Source organism: Cryptomeria japonica, chromosome 9, assembly GCF_030272615.1.
Source record: "Cryptomeria japonica chromosome 9, Sugi_1.0, whole genome shotgun sequence".
NCBI classification, from domain to species: Eukaryota; Viridiplantae; Streptophyta; class Pinopsida; order Cupressales; family Cupressaceae; genus Cryptomeria; species Cryptomeria japonica.
The window spans coordinates 578,621,536-578,643,006 of record NC_081413.1 but is presented as its reverse complement, the minus strand read 5'-3'; the positions used below and the strand labels follow the sequence as shown (position 1 = coordinate 578,643,006).

The following is a 21,471-nucleotide window of genomic DNA, read 5'->3' as shown; positions in this document are numbered from 1 at the left end:
TTAACAAATTTCATTAAGCCAAATTCATTTTACCCTTTAAGTTATGACATTGATTGGTGGTGTTGAAGTTTATTATTCCTCAGCCCTCTAGTCAACTAGCTATCAAACAACGACCAAACAAAAATATTTTGGAATCTTCATCCATATTTATTCCTAAAGCACAATAGTAGCAATTAATTTGGTAGGTGATTTTGAATTTTGAATGTGAGAGGTAATGTTTGGGAAAAACAACAAGAGACTAAATGAAGGAATGTTGATGCAATTGTAAGTTTTTTGAATTTAGTGAGAAGTAGTTGAATTTTTGTTCAGGAAAACAAAGAGATTGTTGTAGCATTAGCAAATTTTGTGAAGATATTGTAGTACAACATGTCGCTCTAGATAAAGCAAGAAGACAACAAATAATTCTAGACAAATTGAAGAATAGGGAGTTCACTGCAGCTCCAAATTGATGTAGATGTTATATTTGTAAATAATTTGTAATTTTTGTTTGAAATAGTTTTTAAATCCCATTTTATAATTAAAATAAAATTGGAGATTGTTAACAACTATCTCTATATGTTTGCTTTGTGTCTGTTGCCAACCGTTTGGCAAGTGAAGTTCCAGTCTTTGTATCTTTAGTTTTGGATTTTATTTTAATTATATTGATATCAGAGCTAGAAGTTATTGTCTCAGAGTGAGTTAGTCATTTTTTTTTGGATATTGAATTTTCATTGACTTGGAGACATGGACAGAGAAGAGAGTAAGATCTAACAACAACCACCATCATTATTTGGACAAGACTATGATGATTCGGAAAAGAAAATGAAGACAATAATGATCGTAAATTATTTTGTGGGAGCTAGTGGATAATGGGTTCATAAATGTGACTATAATGCAACATAGTATGTATGTCTCACAAATACCTTGAAGACGTAGCTGAAGGGAACAAGAAGAAAACATGCAAATGCATTGAGTTTGGTAGAAGTAGCCTTGACAAAGAGAAACTTTCGTAGAATCGAAGCAACTAATTATGCAAAGGAGACATGAGAAAAACTCCAAATGAGTTAATAGTCATTGAGAAAGTTAGATAAGTGAAGCTCCAGATGCGTTGAAGAGATTTTCAGAATTTTCAATTGAAGGAAAGTGAGTCCATTTTATAGAATGCCTTAATAAAATTGCACACCATTGTGAGACATACCAATTTTAATTATAATGATAAAATATTTAAAGTAGCTTAGACAATATAAAAGGAAACATATTGATCATGTCTATTGAGATATTATGAGACTTAAATAGAGAAACAAGCATTTAAAGAAGAAACAAATAAAATAATAGAAGAAAAAATGAAGTGAGATTTTTTTAATCAAATTATGGCCAAATGAAAGTCTATCTAGTAAAATATTGATAATATAAAAAGAAAAACTATATAGTGGATGGAACAAGCCAATAAATTAGGTAGAATGATTTCAACAATAGGAAGTGTTTCACTAGAAGCAACAAGCCCAAGCAATTATCTAGAAGTTGACTTTCAACACATAATTTTCCAATGAACATATAGATATTAAAATCATTTTAAATTTTAATGAATATAATAATATGGTATAGATGTCAATATAGATATGTGATAATACTTACTATTAATTATCTAAATTTCGTAAAGCCATCATATGATCTTCATCCTAAATCAACATAGATATAGACAATATTTAGAGCAAGTAGATCCTTCATAAAGAATAACAGTAGTTTTCACACTAATAACACAATTACTAGATGAAAATATGGAAAATTTCCTTCAATTATTCATACCTATACCATAACCCATTTATCATCCCCTTGTTCCTTGAAAGAATAGACCTCATTAGTGTCTTGATGATAACTTATTTCCTCCTAAACTTATAGTTGAGCTAAAACACAAAGTCACGGTTTCAACACAAGGTCCTCTAAATATTTTAGTTTGGACAAGTCTATAGGCATTCTAATTCATTCACATGAATTATAGACCATGATGATAATAATTATAAAAATTCATCCAAGGTTAAAGTATATTTTAGAAAACTAAACATCAAAAACCATAGAGAAGGTAAGTTTGATGAAGATTGGTTACCTTCTATTGAACCCAACATATATAGTGAAGACATATTAATTTGAAAAGGTGAGGTCACAACCATCTAAAGAAAATTTTAGTCTCAAGTTGAAGCATGCCTATGAGTGAGGGATGATCATTTATGAATAATTCAAAACCTTAGAAATAAATATCTCAATTGACTTGAGTCTAGGGGCATCTATTTCCCAAGGACTACCCACATTCCCACTTCCAACAAAGGTCAAGTCACATGCACTTCTCCTAATTTTAATATCTTAAAGAACATAAAAATATATTTATATACATAGGATTTCATAAATAGTTAGGTGAATTACCTCATAGAAGTAAAAGATAAATATTGAATAATAAAACCACAAAAGAGATTAAGCCCCAAAAAGTGTAATAGATTACTATTTACCAATTTCGATTCCAAAAAAAGCCACAACTCATAGGTATTAGTTTCTAGATTAGTATTGCATATCCCAATAGAGTTCCTTTTCAAGATTCCCATCAATCAACAATGCTTAATAAAACACATGGAAACTCAACCAACTTTAAAATTTAACAAGCCTATACTATGGTGAATCTCTAATTTCCTAGATTAGTATTGCATATCCCAATAAAGTTCTTTTTCATGCTTCCCATCAATCAATAACGCTTAGTAAAACACATGGAAACTGTAAGTTTAGAATTTGACAAATCTATACTAAATAAATTTCAATAAAGGACACAAAGATCCCAATTTAGACCTCTCCACCATTATGATTAAAAAATCAACATAAAAATACTAAAAACATTGTAGGCTCATCTCATTAATATAGAAGTTAGGGTGATTACCTACTAATACAAGATTCTCTTTGTTGACTTAATCATATTGTAAGCATTACCATAATATTATTTATACTTATAAACATGTTAGAATAAAAAATAATTCAGACATGATTTTATATATATATATATATATATATATATATATATATATATATATATATATATATATATATATATATATATATATATATACACATACAACACAATTGACATTATTACCCACTCTATATCAATTCAGTGCCAAAATTTACTAACATTGCTAAAATCAAATCCATAGAGAATAAATACTAATAACAACATAATACGTATAAATCAAATCCAATCATATTATCTTCTAGAATCAAAATATCATCACAGAGCAACTATTAGATACAACACTTATATGATTTCAAGTAATACAATTACATTGCTATAATATGACTAAATGATAAAGGACTTCCTTACATCAGTGTACCTACTTAAAGAAATGAAAATGCATAAATAGGGCAGGGAATAATATGCAATAGGAAATACAATGTTTAGAAGACTTGTGCATGTCTAATTACAAATGCAGGAGATTAATTTACAAGAATCTTACGATGCAGTGAGAAAATGGTTTACACACTGACGAAGAACAAAAGCAAGCATTGATCTGTAAACTCCTTATTATGAATAACTTAGCAATTGTTAGATTCACAAGGATACAAATTTATTTGAAGATCTAAATTGATGTTTCTTGCAAATTGAGCAAATAAACACATAAAATGTAGGAAAGTAAAGGAGCTAACAAAATCATGCATCAAGGAAAGAGAAAGAAAAGATTTGAATACGAAGTTCACCAGACTCTGGCTATGTCTTTGGATCCGCAAACATGCACAATCGATGCCATTATTATGATGCAAATGTTCTTACATCACCATGGTCTTTCACCAAGTTACAATCTATTTGCAAGGAAGATTTTGCACATTAGGCTCTACCCGCTTCTGCACTGCAATGACAGTCCATCTATTTGGCAACATGTTCATGCCCAACTCCTTTGTCACCTTTACAATTATAAGCAAGAAATAACACTGCAACTCTCTCTCTCTCTCTCTCTCTCTCTCTCTCTCTCTCTCTCTCTCTCTCTCTCTCTCTCTCTCTCTCTCTCTCTCTCTCTCTCTCTCTCTCTCTCTCTCTCTCTCTCTCTCTCTCAATAAGAAAACATGAATACAATGGGCATCAAGCCTTTACAAATGATCTAGAAGTACAAAATCTTTCAAAGGACTCACTAAGTTTTTATCTCTCCATTCTCTTCATAAGAGACCATTTATCTCCTTTTACAAAAACTCTTCAATAAGAGTACACAAGAGAATTCCCTAAGAAAAGACTATCTCCTCTCACAAATTCTCCTCCCATTTATACAAAATAATCTCCATATTTGGAATACAACCAAATATCCTCAAAGGAGATAAAAACATTTTTCATACTAAATATGGTGTTTAAACCATACAATAAACATTCCATATATATTTTATTTCTTCACAACTCGGGCTTCATTGTTTAATAAATAAAAAAAGCTATTTAATGTTTGGAGGGCTCAAGTGGTTAATTTTTTTTATATGAGAGGATTGGGTCCCTTTATCTTTGGCCACCTCCGAATGTTAAATAAAAAAATGAACATAAATAAAAAAAGCTATTTAATGTTTGGAGGGCTCAAGTGGTTAATTTTTTTTATATGAGAGGATTGGGTCCCTTTATCTTTGGCCACCTCCGAATGTTAAATAAAAAAATGAACAGACACTACAGTAAAAATAACTCTGAGCCCACGTTATATGTCGAAGCCATATATATAGGTAAGGTCGTTGACACCGATGCAATAGTAGGCCAACTTTTTTGGAGGCTGGAGGCTAGGTGATTGAATCCCCTAATAGACCCGAGAACCACCTAGATCATTCCTCCCCATTGAGAAACTTTTGGACTTCCAAAAGGTTCTTAATTAGATATTAATTGAGAAAAATACCTTCCCACTTGTCCAGTATCTATCCACCCTATTTGCGCATCTGCTTCATCAACATGTTGCACAATGAAAACTACAATCATATTGCCACCCATGCGCATTTTCTCACACCCTTCTGCATTCATTACCCCAACCACTATCCATGTAAATTACATTGGCAGTAATAATAAATACAAGGATATGCATGCCAATGAGCTAACAATACTCTTAATCTCTTGGTAGGTTCCCATGACAAAACATCATATTGCGGTGCCAATGATCCCTGAAATGCATGATAGTTAGACTTACATGCAACTACTTCATTTTTATGCTTCAAATCACCTTCTTTTTCCACCTTTGCAGACATGAGCGAAGAAGTTTTTCTCACATACTTGAGCCTCTTCATTTGCCTTGTATTCACCAATGAAGAATCAACTGCAATCTTCCCGTCCTTCTTCAGATGAAAATCTGGATGAAGCTTCCAACAGTTAGTTTCTTAATGTCCATATTTTTTGCAATAAGTGCAAGGCATTTTCAACATCCAACCTTTCTTTCCCTTCTCTTTCTCCCGAATTGGAGATGGGTCTTTATGCAGTGTCCCTTTCCTGGTTGACTTGACTTTCTTGTACAAATCAACACTTTGAAACACTATGGTTATTCAACCCACAAAATGTGCAAGATTTTCTAAACCACAAACTTTCTATGTTGTCAACCTTCTTATAATCAAAAGGAACATTGGAATAATCAAGCATGTTATACCTTTGATGGTCACCCTTGGTGCATGCATGCCAAGAAGAGTTTGTGTTCATTCCTCTCTTGGACATCTTGCATGTGTCATCACTGCCTGAAGGTGATGTGTCATTGGCTCTCTTATTTTGTGCTTGAGATGGTTCTTCTTTCAGAGAATTCTTTGCATCCAGTGTCTTGGAGTATTCTCCTTCACCATACCCCAATCTTGCATAGTGAGGTCTAGCTTCCACCTTCATAGGTTCAACCATACCTTGTCCATGAATTCCAATGCCCTTTCCTTTGTGGCCCATCTTGGTTAACAACCTCAATCCAATACTTAGACATTGTTTCTAAGAATCACCAAGAGATCAAGGAAGATAATGAGAAGAATGAGGAGCTTTCATTGAGTTTGCATCTTTAGATTTCTTCGGCAAGCTTGCTTTTTCAGACTTCCATTCCTAATACATCTCATCAACCTTAACCTTCATCGCCATTATAGCTTTATAGAATTCTGCATCAAGGACAAAAGAAAACTGATTTTCCTTATGTGAAGTCATCTTGCCTCACTTTGCTTGAATTTTCTCCAAGCATCCCACAACTTGCAACTTGTCAGACCAGCTCTGATACCAAACTTGATCTGTAAGCTCCTTATTATGAATCACTTAGCAATTGTAAACTCTTTCAGAGAATTCTTTGCATCCAGTGCCTTGGAGTATTCTCCTTCACCATACCCCAATCTTGCATAGCGAGGTCTAGCTTCCACCTTCACAGGTTCAACCATACCATGTCCATGAATTCCAATGCCCTTTCCTTTGTAGCCCATCTTGGTTAACAACCTCAATCCAACACTTAGAGATTTTTTCTGAGAATGACCAAGAGAAAAAGGAAGAGAATGAGAAGAATGAGGAGCTTTCATTGAGTCTGCATCTTCATATTTCTTCGACAAGCTTGCTTTTGCAGACTTCCATTCCTCATACATCTCATCAACCTTAACCTTCATCGCCATGAAAGATTCACAAAATTCTACATCAAAGACAAAAGGAAACTGATTTTCCTTATGTGAAGACATATCCCCTCACTTTTCTTAAATTTTTTCCTAGCATCCCACAACCTGCAACTTGTCAGACCAGCTCTGATACCAAACTTGATCTGTAAACTCCTAATTATGAATCACTTAGCAATTGTTAGATTCACCAGGATACAAATTTAATTGAAGATCGAAATTGACGTTGCTTGTGAATTGAGCAAATAAATACATAAAACGCAAGAAAGTAAAGAAGCTAACAAAATCATGCATCAAGGAAAGAGAGAAAAGAATTGATAACAAAGTTCACCAAACTCTAGCTACGTCTCCAGGTCCGCAAACATGCGTGATGGATGCCATTATTATGATGCAAATGTTCTTACATCACCATGGTCTTTCACCGAGTTACAATCTGTTTCCAAGGAAGATTTTGCAAATTAGGCTCTACCCGTTTCCACACTACAATAACACTACAACTCACTCTCTCTCAATAAGAGTATATGAATACAATGGGCATCAAGCCTTTACAAACGACTTAAAAGTCGTACAAAATCTCTCAAAAGACTCACTAAATTTTTATCTATCCATTCTCTTCATAAGAAACTACTTAGCTCCTTTTACAAAAACTCTTCAATAAGAGTACACAAGAGAATTCCTGAAGAAAAGACTATCTCCTCTCACAAATTCTCCTCCCATTTATACAAAATAATCTCCATATTTGGAATACAACCAAATATCCTCAAAGGAGATAAAAACATTTTTCATACTAACTATGGTGTTTAAACCATATAACAAACATCATCCATATATATTTTATTTGTTAACCACTCGGGCTTCATTGTTTAATAAATAACAAAATCTGTTTAATGTTTGGAGGGCTCGAGTGGTTAATTTGTTTTATATTTTATATGACAGGCTCGGGTCCCTTTATCTTTGGCCACCTCCGAACGTTAAATAAAACACAAGAACAGACACTGCATTATTAACTCTGAGCCCACGTTATATGCCGAAGCCATATATATAGGTAAAGGCGTTGACACCGATGCAACAGTAGGCCGACTGTCTTGGAGGCTGGAGGTTAGGGGGTCGAATCCCCTAACAGACTCGAGAATCACCTGGATCAAGCATGCTGCCATAACAGAAACAGTTCTCCATGGACTTGAAAAAAGATTGTCTGTGAATTCAGCGATCATGACCATAATTTTGCTATGGTAATGTTTATTCGCATGTTCTCTCACCTTAGCAAATGGATCCTCGAGCTTCTATTATACCTTTGCTCTGTGTTTTGAAGAGATCGGCCGCTTCTCGGTCGCTTCCCAGGTAGCTCTTGATGATTCTGGCTTTATGGGGAAAGTCCGGAATTATTAGTTGCCCGTACATATATGAGAGTTGTTTGTGATATGTGTTCCTGATGTTTTTCAGAAGGCATTTAAAACTTTCAAATGCTCACCTTCTAAAGTAAATGATTTCGTTAGTCGCTTTCTGACAGCCACTTAGGAGATTTGTAGAAATTGCAAGGGATATTAGTAGCCATCTTCTCCTGCACGAGGCAGCATTATAAGCTTCTGGTTTCACTGCAGAGATTTGTCAGAGTCCACCCCACTATCCATCACATCTTATTGTCGTATGCAGAAAGTGTTTCTAAGCTTCTCCCTACTTCACGACGGTCAAGTATTTGGGAAGATTTGTGGAAATTCTAGGGCATCTTATCAAAAATTTTATTTACTATGAAAGTTTTAAAGCTTTTCCTTACTTCACGGCAGTCTGGGAATATTTTTTGGAAATTGTAGGGAGTTTTCTTATAATTTGTTTTTTCCTATCATCAAGTTCCTCCCCACTTTGATTACACATTTTAACAACCATCCAACATTGCAATTGATGCCCTGCAATTTCCATGAATTCTCCAAGTACTTGCAGGGGAGCCATGAGAAGCTTCTAAATTGATGCCCTAATTTTCATGAATCGTCCAAGTATTTGCTGGGAAGCCAGGAGAAGCTTAAAAATTGATGCCCTGCAATTTTTATGAATCCTCCAGGTACTTGTTCGGAAGCTAGGAGAAGCTTCAAAATTGATGCCATGCAATTTCCATGAATCCTCCAAGTACTTGCTCCAAAGCCAGGAGAAGCTCCAAAATTGATTCCCGGCAGTTTAAATGAATCCTACAAATATTTGCTGGGAAGCCAGGAGATGCTTCAAAATTGATACCCTGCAATTTCCATGAATCCTCCAAGTACTCGCTGGGAAGCCAGGAGAAGCTTCAAAATTGATGGCCTGCGATTTCCAGCTACTTCAATGTATGATTGGTAGTTACACTACCTCAGCTTTCTAGAATCATGTCAAGGTTTCCAAATAAGCTTACAATATTACAAACTATGCCAAACACATTGAAATAAATTGAGTTTGGTGTGATTGGAAAAAAATAATAACTTATATAATAATATTTTTCAATTTACTTAGGTCTAGGGGCATTTATTTCCCAAAGGCTACCTACATACCCACATTCCAAATAAGATCAAAGTCACATATAATTCCAATAATATTAATCTCTTAAGAAATATAACATATATTTATATACATAGGGTTTCATAACTGCTTCGGTGGGCTTACCCCATAGAACTAAAACAATAAATAATATTGAAGAGTAAAAGCCACAAAAGGAACTAAGGCCAAAAAGTGTAATAAATTACCATTTGACAAATACCCACTCGAAAACAAAGCCACAAATTATAGATATTAATTGATTAATAACAAATCTCAAAATTCCTAGATTAATATTGCACATCACAACAGAGTTTTTTTTTCAAAAAAAAATATAAAGATCTCAATTTAAACATTTCAATTTAGACCTCTGCATCGTTATGACTAATAATTCAATATTAAATTTTTAGAAACATTTTACACTCATCTCATTAATATAGACTGGTAGACTGGTGATTACCTGTCGTCGAATAAAAAAAACAAAACAAAACAAAAAAAAACAACAAAAACCAATGTTGACTCAAACATATTGTAAACATTATCATAAAAACTTAATACTTGCAAACATGTTAGAATAAAAAAGGAGTCAGACTAATGCTTGAATATATATATGCATTTAGTACAATTAACATTAATACCTGCTTTATATCAATTTTATCAAATAAAAGTCAAACACTCAATTTCGTACCAACATTTACTTGCATTGCTGGAATCAAATTCATACAAAGAAATTATGAATAGCAACCTTATAAATATAAAATAAATCCTGTCATATTCTGCCGTACAATCAAAATATCATCACAAAGCAACTATTAGAGAAAGCTCTTATATGAAAATGCATGATAGGGCGGGGGATATTATCCAAGAGAAATGAAGATGATATACCTACATGCAATAGACTAAACTTCAGGTGGGGCTGCTAAATTCTAGGAACAGTGTTTAGCAAACTTGCGCAGGCCTAATTACAAATGCAGGAGATTAATTTGGAAGAAGCTTACGATGCAGTGAGAAAATGGCTTGCACGGCGGTGAAGAGCAAAAGCATGCATGCTGCAATAACAGAAACAGTTCTCCATGGTCTTGAACAATGGTCGTCTGTGAATTCAGCGATCATGACCTTAATTTTGCTATGATAATGTTTATCTGCATCTTCTGTCACCTTAGCAAACGGATCCTTGTAGCTTCTAGGTATGCCTTTGCTCAGTGTTTTGAAGAGATCGGCCACTTCTCGGTCGCTTCCCTTGTAGCTCTTGATAATTTCAGCCTTTCTTAGGACAGAGACGTCTCTTTCAGAATGAATCAGCTCACACATGACATGAACATACCTTGATATTACACATATGTCGTCTGCCTCACATATTTCAAATGCCAGAAGATTCTGATTCTGGGCAGGTAAAATCTATTCTTCTTAATGCTAATCTTCAGAAGTTCTCCCTTTGTCTGCATAAATTCTCCCTCCATCTTTGTGCACGCCTTAATTTGGAAGCAGATGGGATTATAACCTCTCTTCTCTCGGCTGGCTGGTCGGTTTCTTGATCGAGTTGGAATGAATGTATGACATACATACGGATTAAATCCAAAAGATGCTTACATTTTTCAGCGCCTGGAATTTTACTAAGCTGAGGGGCCGCCTTCTTAGAAGAGTAGAACAACTTTGCTATTCGTGCACAATCTACCAAATCGGAGAGCTCTGTAAATGCGCTTGCGTCATCTATGTTCAGCTGCAACCCTAATATTTTGAGCAGAACAGAGAGTGGAATTTGGTTCTCCAGCATCAGAATGTTACTTATAATGGGGTATGCAGTGTATTCAACATTTTTTCGATTAAAGAGACAGTGATCCGATTTTGTTTTAATATCCAAAGCCCTAAATATTTGTAAGATAAAACAAGCATCCAAAGTGAGCATGCGAGAAGGATATTCATCTTCGTACTCGATGTTGTGTTGGTAGCATTTTCTTACCTCCGGAGCCAGGGCGAGAACATCTCCTATCACTTTTTCCTCGTCACTGATGTCAAACCTTTTCCGCATAGCGTGCAATTTATGAGGAAGCATTTCAGGATGCGGGACGTGATGATGAAGTGGGCCTAATGATACCATTTGAGGAAAATAAGCGCTCGGATTCAGCTTAACAAGGAATTCGGGGACTTTATAAATCGACACCTCTTCGGATCTTCGAAAGGAATCCAGATAGTGGTTCCGAAACCCAATTCTAACATTGATAATCAACTGGTCTGCCATGGGAGATTGGGATATAATTTGATTTCGATTTAATTTCCCTGGTTGCAAACAAATTCTCCTGCTCCTTGCTATCGATGCAGATGATCCTTTTATACGGGAGAAACAGATCCAGATTTTGAAGGCAATGTCTCAAAATTGATGCCCTGGGAAGCCAGGAGCCAGGAGAAGCTTCAAAATTGATGCCCTGTAATTTCCATGAATCCTCCAAGTACTTGCTGTGAAGCCAGGAGAAGCTTCAAAATTAATGGCCTGCAATTTCTATAAATCCTCCAAGTAATTGCTGCGAAGCCAGGAGAAGTTTTAAAATTGATGCTCCACGCTTTCCTTGAATCTTCCGAATACTTGCTGGGAGGCGACGATGCCATGCAATTTCCATGGATCTTCCAAGCACTTGCTGGGAAGCCAGGAGAAGCTCCATGAATCCTCCGAGTACTTGCTGGGAAGCAAGGAGAAGCTTCAAAATTGATGCCATGCAATTTCCATGAATCCTCTGAGTAGTTGCTGGGAAGCCAGGAGAAGCTCCATGAATCGTTGCCATGCAATTTCCATGGATCCTCCAAGTACTTGCTGGGAAGTCAGGAGAAGCTTCAAAATCGTTGCCATGCAATTTCCATGGATCCTCCAATTACTTGCTGGGAAGCCAGGAGAAGGTTCAAAATTGATGCCCTGTAATTCCATGAATCCTCCAACTACTTCATGGGAAGCCAGGAGAAGCTTCAAAATTAATTTTAATGAATCCTCCAAGTACTTTCAAAATTAATGCCATACAATTTCCATGAATCCTCCAAGTACTTTCTGGGAAGCAAGGAGAAGCTTCAAAATTGCAATTTCCATGAATCTTTTATAAGCTTAGTAAGAGGATATACTTACGAGCAACTAAAGATTCCTCACCGTGGTTTCCTCGTGAATTGGTCTCTATTTCTACAATTTTTCTGAGACATTGCAAGTGAATGTCCTTTAAAATCCGAATCTGTTTCTCTTTTGGGTCATCTGCATCGCCAAGCAAGTAGAAAGAGAATTTCTTTGCAACCAGGGAAATTAAATCAAAATCAAGTTATATCCCAATCTCCCATGGCAGACAAGTGGATTGCCGATGTCGAAAATGGGTTTCGCAACCAAAGTCTGAATTCCGTCCGAAGATCTGAGAAGGTGTCGATTCATAAAGTCCCCGAATGTGAAACAGAGCGCTTATGTTCCACAAATGGTGTCATTAGGCCCACTTCATCACGTTGCGCATCCTCAAATGCTTCCTCACAAATTGCATGCTACACGGAAAATATTTGACATGACTGAGGAAGAATTGGAAAAACAAGTGATAGGACCTATTCTCGCTCTGGTTCCCACGGTAAGAAAATGCTACCAATATCACATCGAGTATCAAGACAGGCGTCTTGCTTGGATGCTCACTTTGGATGCTTGTTTTATCTTAGAAATATTTAGGGCTTTGGGTACTGACACAAAATCGGATCACTGTCTTTTTGATCGAAATACTATTGAATACACTGCATACCCCATAATAACTGACATTCTGATGCTGGAGAATCAAATTCCACTCTGTGTTCTGCTCAAGATATTAGAGTTGAAGGGCAAGAACAAAAAAGATAAAGCAAGCCCATTTACAGAGCTGTGCGAGTTGGTAGCTGGTGCCCGAATAGCAAGGTTGTTCTACCCTTTTAAGGAGACGGACCCTCCGCTAAAGAAAATTCCAGGGGCACAAAAAAGTAAACATCTTTTGGATTTAATACGTATGTATGTCATACATCCATTTCAATTCCATCAAGATGAAGAGACCGAGCAGCCATGTCTTGATCTTGACCAACTATCTCCTGATCCTCCCGAACGACAGATTATAATCCTCTCTGCTTCTGAAATCTCTATGTATGTCATACATCCATTTCAACTTCATCAAGAGACCGACCAGCCATGGCCTGTTCCCGTCCAACCATGTCCTGATCCTCCCAAACGGGAGATTATAATCCCCTCTGCTTCTGAATTAAGGCTTGCTGGGATCAAATTCACAAAGATGGAGGGAAATTTTATGGAGAATAGCATCAAAAGGAATCGATTTCATCTCCCCATAATCAGAATCTCCAGTAGCGTTGAAACCCTTCTGCGGAATCTTATGGCGTTCGAAATATGCGAGGCGGAGGACATGTGTGTAATATCAAGGTACGTTCTTCTCATTTGTGAGCTCATTCATTCTGAAAAAGATGTCTCTGTCCTAAGAAAAGCCAGAATTATCAAGAGTTACATGGGAAACGACCGAGAAGTGGCGGATCTCTTCCACAGGCTGAGTGAAGGCATCACCAGAAGCTACGAGGATCCGTTCGCTAAAGTCAGAGAAGATGCCCATAAACATTACCATAGCAAAACTAAGGTCATGATCGCTGAATTTACAGATGACCATTGTTCAAGTCCATGGAGAACTGTTTCTGTTATTGCAGCATGCATGCTTTTGCTCTTCGCTGCCGTGCAAACCATTTTCTCACTGCATCGGAGGCTTCTTACAAATTAATCTACTCATTGCTTCTATTTAGTAGTCCACGTTTGTAATTAGGCCTGCACAAGTTGTCTATACGCATCGTTTTTAGAATTTAGCTGCCCCAACTGAAGTTCTTTCTATTGCATGCATACCAACAGTTTCTATTTTCTATTAGGTATTATTTCCCACATCTTTATTTCTTCAAGTAGCCCTATCGATGTATGTAGTTTTCCATTATGATAATTTATATACAATTCAATGTCCAAAGGGTTGAGATCAATTGATTGAAGTATTGAGTTTGCATTTGGAGATCCAAGTTGTGACTCTTGGTCTTCCATAGGTAATATTTTGTGTAGTTGCTCGAAAGGAGCTAGTATTAGTTTCATTGTTGTGTTCATAAGAGCTTTTATAGATTGGTCTCATGTTGATGGTCATATGAACGAAATATTTGTAAATGATTGTTGTTATCATACAAGAGAATGTGAGTGGAGTTATTTTATATTTAGTATGCTGCTATTTATAATTTCTTTGTATAGTTTTAATTCTAGCAAAGTTAGTAATTGTTGGTATGAAATTGGGTGCTTGAATTGTATTTCATGGAATTAATATAGTGGGTACTAATGTTAGTTGCAGCAAATGCATATACATATTCAATCATGAATCTTATTAATATTGACATGGGATCATAGATACTTATTATATCTATTGGCATCTGTTAATATAGCATTTCATCCCTTTTGGGAAATGTGAAAGGTGTTGTAAAGAACAAATCTGACTGCTTTTTTATCCTAACATGTTGTAAGTATTGAGAGTTTTACGATAATGCTCACAATATGATTGAGTCAACAAAGATAATTTGTTGTTGATAGGTAATCACCCTAGCTTCTATAGGAAGAAAAGGAGTTGATGCTAATTGATTCCAAGTCATCTCAAATTCTAAGCCAAGCCAAAAGAAACCATGGTGCTTGAGACCGATGCCGAAGAAATCATGCTAATGCCTATGAGCTTGCTTCTTAAATGATTTCCTCCCCTAAAACACCTACTAATTCTTTGATCCCATTTTACCAAACTATGACCAGTCAAAAGGAGGAAGAAAATCTTAAGAAAATTAAAATGTCTAAGTATGATAATTATTCTTTTTGCATTAGAGATCCTACTGTGATTAATTTATATGATGATATGAATGATAATGATCATGACACTAGAAATGTTAATGCAAATAATAATATTGGTTCTAATGATTTTGATGATATGTTGAGTTATATTCAAGATTTTCCAAAGCATTAACTCTAGCTCCTAGTGACAAACAAAGTGATCCATCATTAGAGAAAGGTCATTGTTTAAAACTTGCAATAGCTCCATCTACCATGGTCAATGTTCTTCCTCTTGCATCTTGTCCACAATCACTAAATGATCCTAAGAAAGATTGAGGGGCAGATGATATGCTTGACTAGCTTCATTCATGTTGTGGATTCTCTTTCATGTGTTTGCTTGTCCATAATGTGCTTCCCTAATGTTGTGTTTCTTGATATGTTTTTGTGTTATGTTAGGTTCTCTATGGATGACCCTTGTTAATTCATTGGCACGAGATGATAGAGGGACCAATCCATTGTGGCATTCCTCTATTTGTATCTAAATTCTTCTATATGTCATACATGTGCTATTGCTCATAAATGTGTCTTTATGTTGTCTACTTGGGGATGATGCAAAGTGTTGGGATCTCTTTTTGATCTCTTCCATGTAGACCCAAAAAGACATTTGTTTGTTATCTTATGTGCTCTTCTTTCATTGTGCTTGAAGTTCCACTACCATTTGGTGTTGAGGTCAATTCAATGCAATTATACTTGATATACATGAGTTATCAAATGAAGATATTGACCCCAAAGTTGGTGGATCCCTTATTCTCCCTTTTGTCATGTGCTCCATTTCCCTTGATTTTGTCCTTGCTTGGAGGCATATCATAGCAGAAATGTGCTTGTCTTTTGGATGCATGTAGGCTACCTTAAAGCTATTGCACTTGGTACAAGGTGTACACAATTGCTTTAACACGAGGGTCATACACTATAATATTTATTACAATTTATGTACAAACCACCCATCAATTTTTGTAGACATTTATTTAGGTTGCAAAGAAATTAGTGGCTTTTTCTTTGTACTCTTTTTTTTTTTGTACATTTCCTTGGATACAATTATTTCTTTGGTTACCCTTTGCACCATTCTTTTGGAAAATTTCTAAGCATACAATTCTTCACTTGGTTATCCTTGGGGTGAATTTACTAGCATATCACAACTTGCAAGAATATTGAATATTTTAGTTCTCTTTTACACCAATTTACATGACCCATAGTAAGTTTAACCTTACTAGGCTAGTGTAGTCATGCTCTCTCTCTCTCTCTCTCTCTCTCTCTCTCTCTCTCTCTCTCTCTCTCTCTCTCTCTCTCTCTCTCTCTCTCTCTCTCTCTCTCTCTCTCTCTCTCTCTCTCTCTCTCTCTCTCTCTCTCTCTCTCTCTCTCTCTCTCTCTCTCTCTCTCTCTCTCCTCATGTTTTTCTCTTTTTGTCTTCATTTTAAATTGATGAGTTCCTAAAGTCTCTTTGAGGATTGGTGATCCTTGTCTCTTTTACTTTGATGATATTTTCTTATGCTATGATCTACTTTACTGTGAGTATGAATGCAGGTTCATACTCCTACTAAAATGGGGCCTAAATGTAGCATTATAAATTGTATCCCTATGCAATTTAGTGCTTAACTAGGCCCTACTCTAGTGTTTCTAGCCTTCCGTGCTCGACACGCTTGATCTAGCCCAATTTAACATTTCACTCAAGCTTTTATTTCTTATTTTGGACCTCAAGTCCAAATTTGGGGCCAAATTGGAGGGAGAAAGGCACCTATGGTAACCCATTCTTGGGAGCGAACCAATCAGGGTGCCCTACTCCCTGATGTTAAAACTACAAGGAATAGGCTAACCAAGGCACAATAGTCTTGAAAGTAAGTTGAGCTAAATACCCTGCTCCCTCCTATTTTGCCTGAAATTTAGACTACGGATTAGTCATAGTCATCTCTATAGGATCTTTTCCTAGAATTGGTATGCTAGTTCACTATTTTCTTGTGCATGCTAAAAACTTTCATTTCAACCTATTTGGACCTACTTCATGCATTCTTCAATTACAAATTCCTGTATAGTGAAAGACCATTACATCCGCTTTGTTCTTAAAATATCTTGAGCCTAGCGAGCATGAAATTGATTCCTTGTTTGCATGCATAGACTTGTGAATCCTATTTCCCCCACCTTCTAATTACCACTAATAAAATAGTTAAAATAATATTAGAAGTTAAAAGTTCTATAACACCAAGTCATAAGAATTCATTAATTACCATATACGTTAAAAGAATCATAAGGGATACCAACAAAGTTAACTAACTACCCTTCAGGAATATATAAACAATGTTGAAACACAATACCTTAATACTTTTCATAAATTTTAATAATTTAATAACTCTAAAATTATCACACACACACACACACATGAGACTATTCTTAGCATTTCATTTTTTTCTATCCCTCTGTCATTTATCCACCTCATTTTCCTACATTTGTTCCTTTCTTTACTTTAATTTTTTATTAGTTTTTAAGCATTTCCCTCATCACTTTACTCCTTTCTCTTTTATATCTACTTTTGCAATCTTATTGCACATTTTACTCTTCCTAACAATGGAAAACTAAGTGTGATACAAAATGTCAAGCAAAAATAAATACAATATGTAAACCAAAAGTTTTTACATTTTAAATAAAATATTATGGGTTTTAAAAATTGTATCATAGATTTTAGAAAGGCATGTTAGGATAATTCTTCTGTAAAATCCTCTGCCATGAGAGCAATTTAAAAAAAAAAAAAACATAATATCACCAAGTATAAGAGTATCAAATCCAATTTGAATGGAAATTGAAGATAGAATTCATACTATCATACTATTATTAGTTTGCATCTTCATGGGGTGCAACAATGCCAACCATGTGAACCACTGCCTTGTCCACCCCATCAAAATGGACCTATCAAACTATCTTTGGATCAACTAAAGAAGGGCCATAGGATTAGGCTTGTTAGATGATAGGATTTATCAAAACTCTACTACTAGGAGGCTTTGAGACATCTCATCCTACACCGAGGATTCATCATCTTCACATTATGATTGGGTACTAATTTATGAGTAGGGTATGTAGGTAGTTATAATGTAAATTACTCCTATCTATTCAAGAGTTTTCCACTAGAAAAGGATTGTTGGTGTATTGTGCACTACATCATGGGTCCAATCCATATCTTTGTCTTTTGCACTTGCAACAATGGTGGCAAGTAGTGGTCTCTAAGAATTGGTTTTTTGTGTAGGGGATTTAGTGTATCCCATGCTACACCATGGGTCCATCCTCCAACTCAAAGGTTATATAGGATTATTAGAGAATTCCCAAGTAGTGACATACCAACCCGTTGGATTCCAACTATCAATTCCTATAGGCCACCAATGAAGATTCTACCTACCTAGGAAGAAGTAGCTTCCGATTGATATCACCTTATGACCTTAGTGGTATAGTTAGATAACTTATCCCTTATCTTAGATAGCACCTGCATTGATCACCCCTATGATTTAGGTGATTGCCAGTGTACCCTTTGATACTATGGTTAGCTTGAGTTACTGCTACATGCATAGTAAGGAAACTACTAGTGTGACCATTCCTATATCATATCTAGGGTAGCTCTTAGCAATCTTCACCTCCATGAACTAGGTGAAGGATAGCTAAACCCTAGCAATGGTACAAGCATTGATCATTGGCATGGTCTAATGACTTCTTTTTATTACTTCAATAATCCTGGAGGTTCAATTCTTGGGTCATCTCTAGCCTGAGGTTTCCCATCATTCTATGGTGATGATCATTTAATCAAGGCTACCATGGTCGAGTCCAACTCAAGGAGTCACTAACTAGAGATGTATCCATCAAGAAGGAATTTGAATGAACTCAAGTCAACAAGATCCAACTTCCATGAATTGTGCGACAATCTCAATTTAATTTAAAAGTCTAGTTTTAAGTGGTAAATAATTAGTGGTAGCAAGATTTCCCATGATCATTTCCTTAGCCATGGTTCATTTGAGTCACATTTTTAACATTGATAAAAGGTTGTTATAATGGCATATATAGGATAGATTGGTAGCTTAACAGTGAGTGTCTTAGTTCTCTTAGGAAGACCATTGTCAATAACTTAACCCAAGAGCCTCACACTAGTAGTTTACTCATCTATATGGCAGCCCGATTACTTAGTCCATAACATAGACTATTATGTTTATGATTAGTGGAACTAAAACTTACTTGATTCATCACATTTATTGGTGATATCTCCTAATATTTATTTGTTATTGAAGTTGAGTAAGAGTTTTTGTATATGCAATTATCTATGTATTTCTATGTGTAGATATTTGCATCTATTGGCTTCACCATTTTCAGCTGATTGAGCTTTACTCATTTATTTTATTTTTAATTATATTCCCCATATGCAAACAACCCATTTAGTCTATTTAATTTTCCAATTATCAACCTTGGTTATTTACTGCATTTCTTTGACTATCTGGAGAAATTTTATGGCTAGACTAGTTGTAGCCTTCCTTAACTTTTAACTAAATTGATTAACAAGGCTAAAAAGAGATATCTAGTAGCTTATAACACGTATTTTCATGTCATTTATGAGAACTAAATGAAGGGACTATAACTAATAGAGTTTAAAGGAATTTTCTACAAGTTAGATCATAAATGTGTTGGCTCCATTACATGTGGAGTAGTTGCAAAGATCATTTCAAGTCTTTTTTGATGATGAAAACAAGGTCTTTGAAGCTGCTATTCCTTAACTACCTTAATAGAGAATATTAGTTTGCAAATCCAGTCTCATAAATTAATTCTTTATAAAATTATCCTCCACAACATCTCAAACATAACAATATACCTACAATGATCACTTTTGTGCAACATTTAGTTCATTATTTAAGTACCCAGATCAACCTTATTACTAATTCAACCTATAATTGAAGCTTAATTCTAAGGGGTAGAATATTTCTGCAGTGTGTTCAATTCCTCAAATGTTTTCTACTCTAAACATTTTCCAGCAATTTAGTGGTAGAAACAACATAAAGTAAATTAAAGATTTTATAAATAAAATTGATAAAGGAAGAACCTATGAGGGCACAAAACCTTTCTCTCCTGCATCCAAAATGTCACACTTGGATTCTTAGGCTTCTCTTTCTTCTATCCTCACCTCCATTCTTCTCCTTCTTGATACCATTCTCTCATTTCTACAAAGATGCACTCCATAAATAAAGAAATACCCGCAACAACTCATTGAGGGGTTTTTTTAAAGGCAGGTGTGTGAGGTGAAAAATGATGATGATAAACTATTGTAAAGCCTTAAAGGTTCAACCACAAAAAATCTATGTCTTAGAATGAAACATTCACCATGCACCAATGAAGATACCTAAGATCATGTAAATCAACAAAATGAAACAATATTACCATTCACATGTCAAGTAGGGTTTCAATATCCATTGTCTCTTATCTCCATTGATCTTGTTTGATGTATATTTGCTCTCAGATTTTAAATGTGCTCACAATCTCAACAAAGAATGGATTGTGGTTGGGATGTCACTTGATCACAAAAAGACTTGATTACATAAAGTACTGGAACGCTCATTATATCATTGATTAGGATTGATAATTATGAGACTATCCTCTTATATAGAAGACACTTAAGAAAGTGGAGGGATAATATTAAAAGGTGAAAAATAAATGGTCGACTAGGATTAAAGGGTAGGTAGAAGAAATAATAATATTATAAGAGGGTAATATTGATTCAAAAAAAAATTATATTTTAGAATTGAAAAAAAATGGCAGATAGACCTTGGCAGGATTTTAGATGCCATGAGGGTTTCAACTATAGTGGTGGGCTCAATGGAAAATGGCCTAGGAACAGGAAATAGAATCGCAGCTATTTCAGAGACAACGATCCAGAACTCAAAAATCAATCTTGGCCATGGAAGGGTCCAGAGACTTTGCAGCAAAGGAGGATGGCAGTGGGAGTTAATAAACAAAATGACAGGGAATGGAGAAACACAATATTAGAAGAGTATGAGGCTCTGAACAATCGATAGAAGGTTGATTTCAAGATGGTGCAGACAAAATTTTGGAAGCTGAAGCCTTCGAGGGAAGCTGCGAAAGCTTTAGAGGTATGCCCAAACTCAATCTACAATAGAGTCTTGAATATTGAAATCTCAAGTAAAGAATGGTGTGAAAATATCACACTTCTTAATGAACACACTCTCTTCCTAAAATGAGGGGCTCATGGTCATCTTTGTCAAAAATCAGGGCATGGTATGATTCTATTTGGGAGAGGTTGTAGAACTAAAAACAATAGAAAATGGTTTTTTCCTAGTTATATACCCATCTAGTATGGATAGGAATTGGATTCTGGACAATGGTCCTTTCCTTATGGATGGAAAAGGTTTTAATATTCTCAAATGGAAGCCAAACTTTAACCCAAACACATAAACCATCAATAGGATTCCATTGTGGCTTAAATTTCCAGGGTTGCCTCATGAATACAAGAACACAGAAACCCTAAGGAGAATAGGGGAAAACCT

General features: G+C 35.4%; 2 protein-coding genes across 2 annotated transcripts; one reads left to right on the top strand and one right to left on the bottom strand.

The window, feature by feature from the left end:
- Positions 1-6,234: 6,234 nt before the first annotated feature.
- On the bottom strand, positions 6,235-11,317 carry LOC131858518 (uncharacterized). Its single transcript, XM_059211773.1, has 6 exons — positions 10,669-11,317; positions 10,077-10,424; positions 8,051-8,174; positions 7,872-7,936; positions 7,716-7,774; positions 6,235-6,570 (listed from the first exon to the last, which is right to left on the bottom strand). The coding sequence occupies exons 1-6, from the start codon at positions 11,315-11,317 to the stop codon at positions 6,235-6,237; spliced, it is 1,581 nt and encodes a 526-aa protein (XP_059067756.1).
- Positions 11,318-12,518: 1,201 nt separating this feature from the next.
- Positions 12,519-13,832, top strand: LOC131062871 (putative UPF0481 protein At3g02645). Its single transcript, XM_057996609.2, has one exon. The coding sequence runs from the start codon at positions 12,519-12,521 to the stop codon at positions 13,830-13,832; it is 1,314 nt and encodes a 437-aa protein (XP_057852592.2).
- The last annotated feature ends 7,639 nt before the right edge of the window (positions 13,833-21,471 follow it).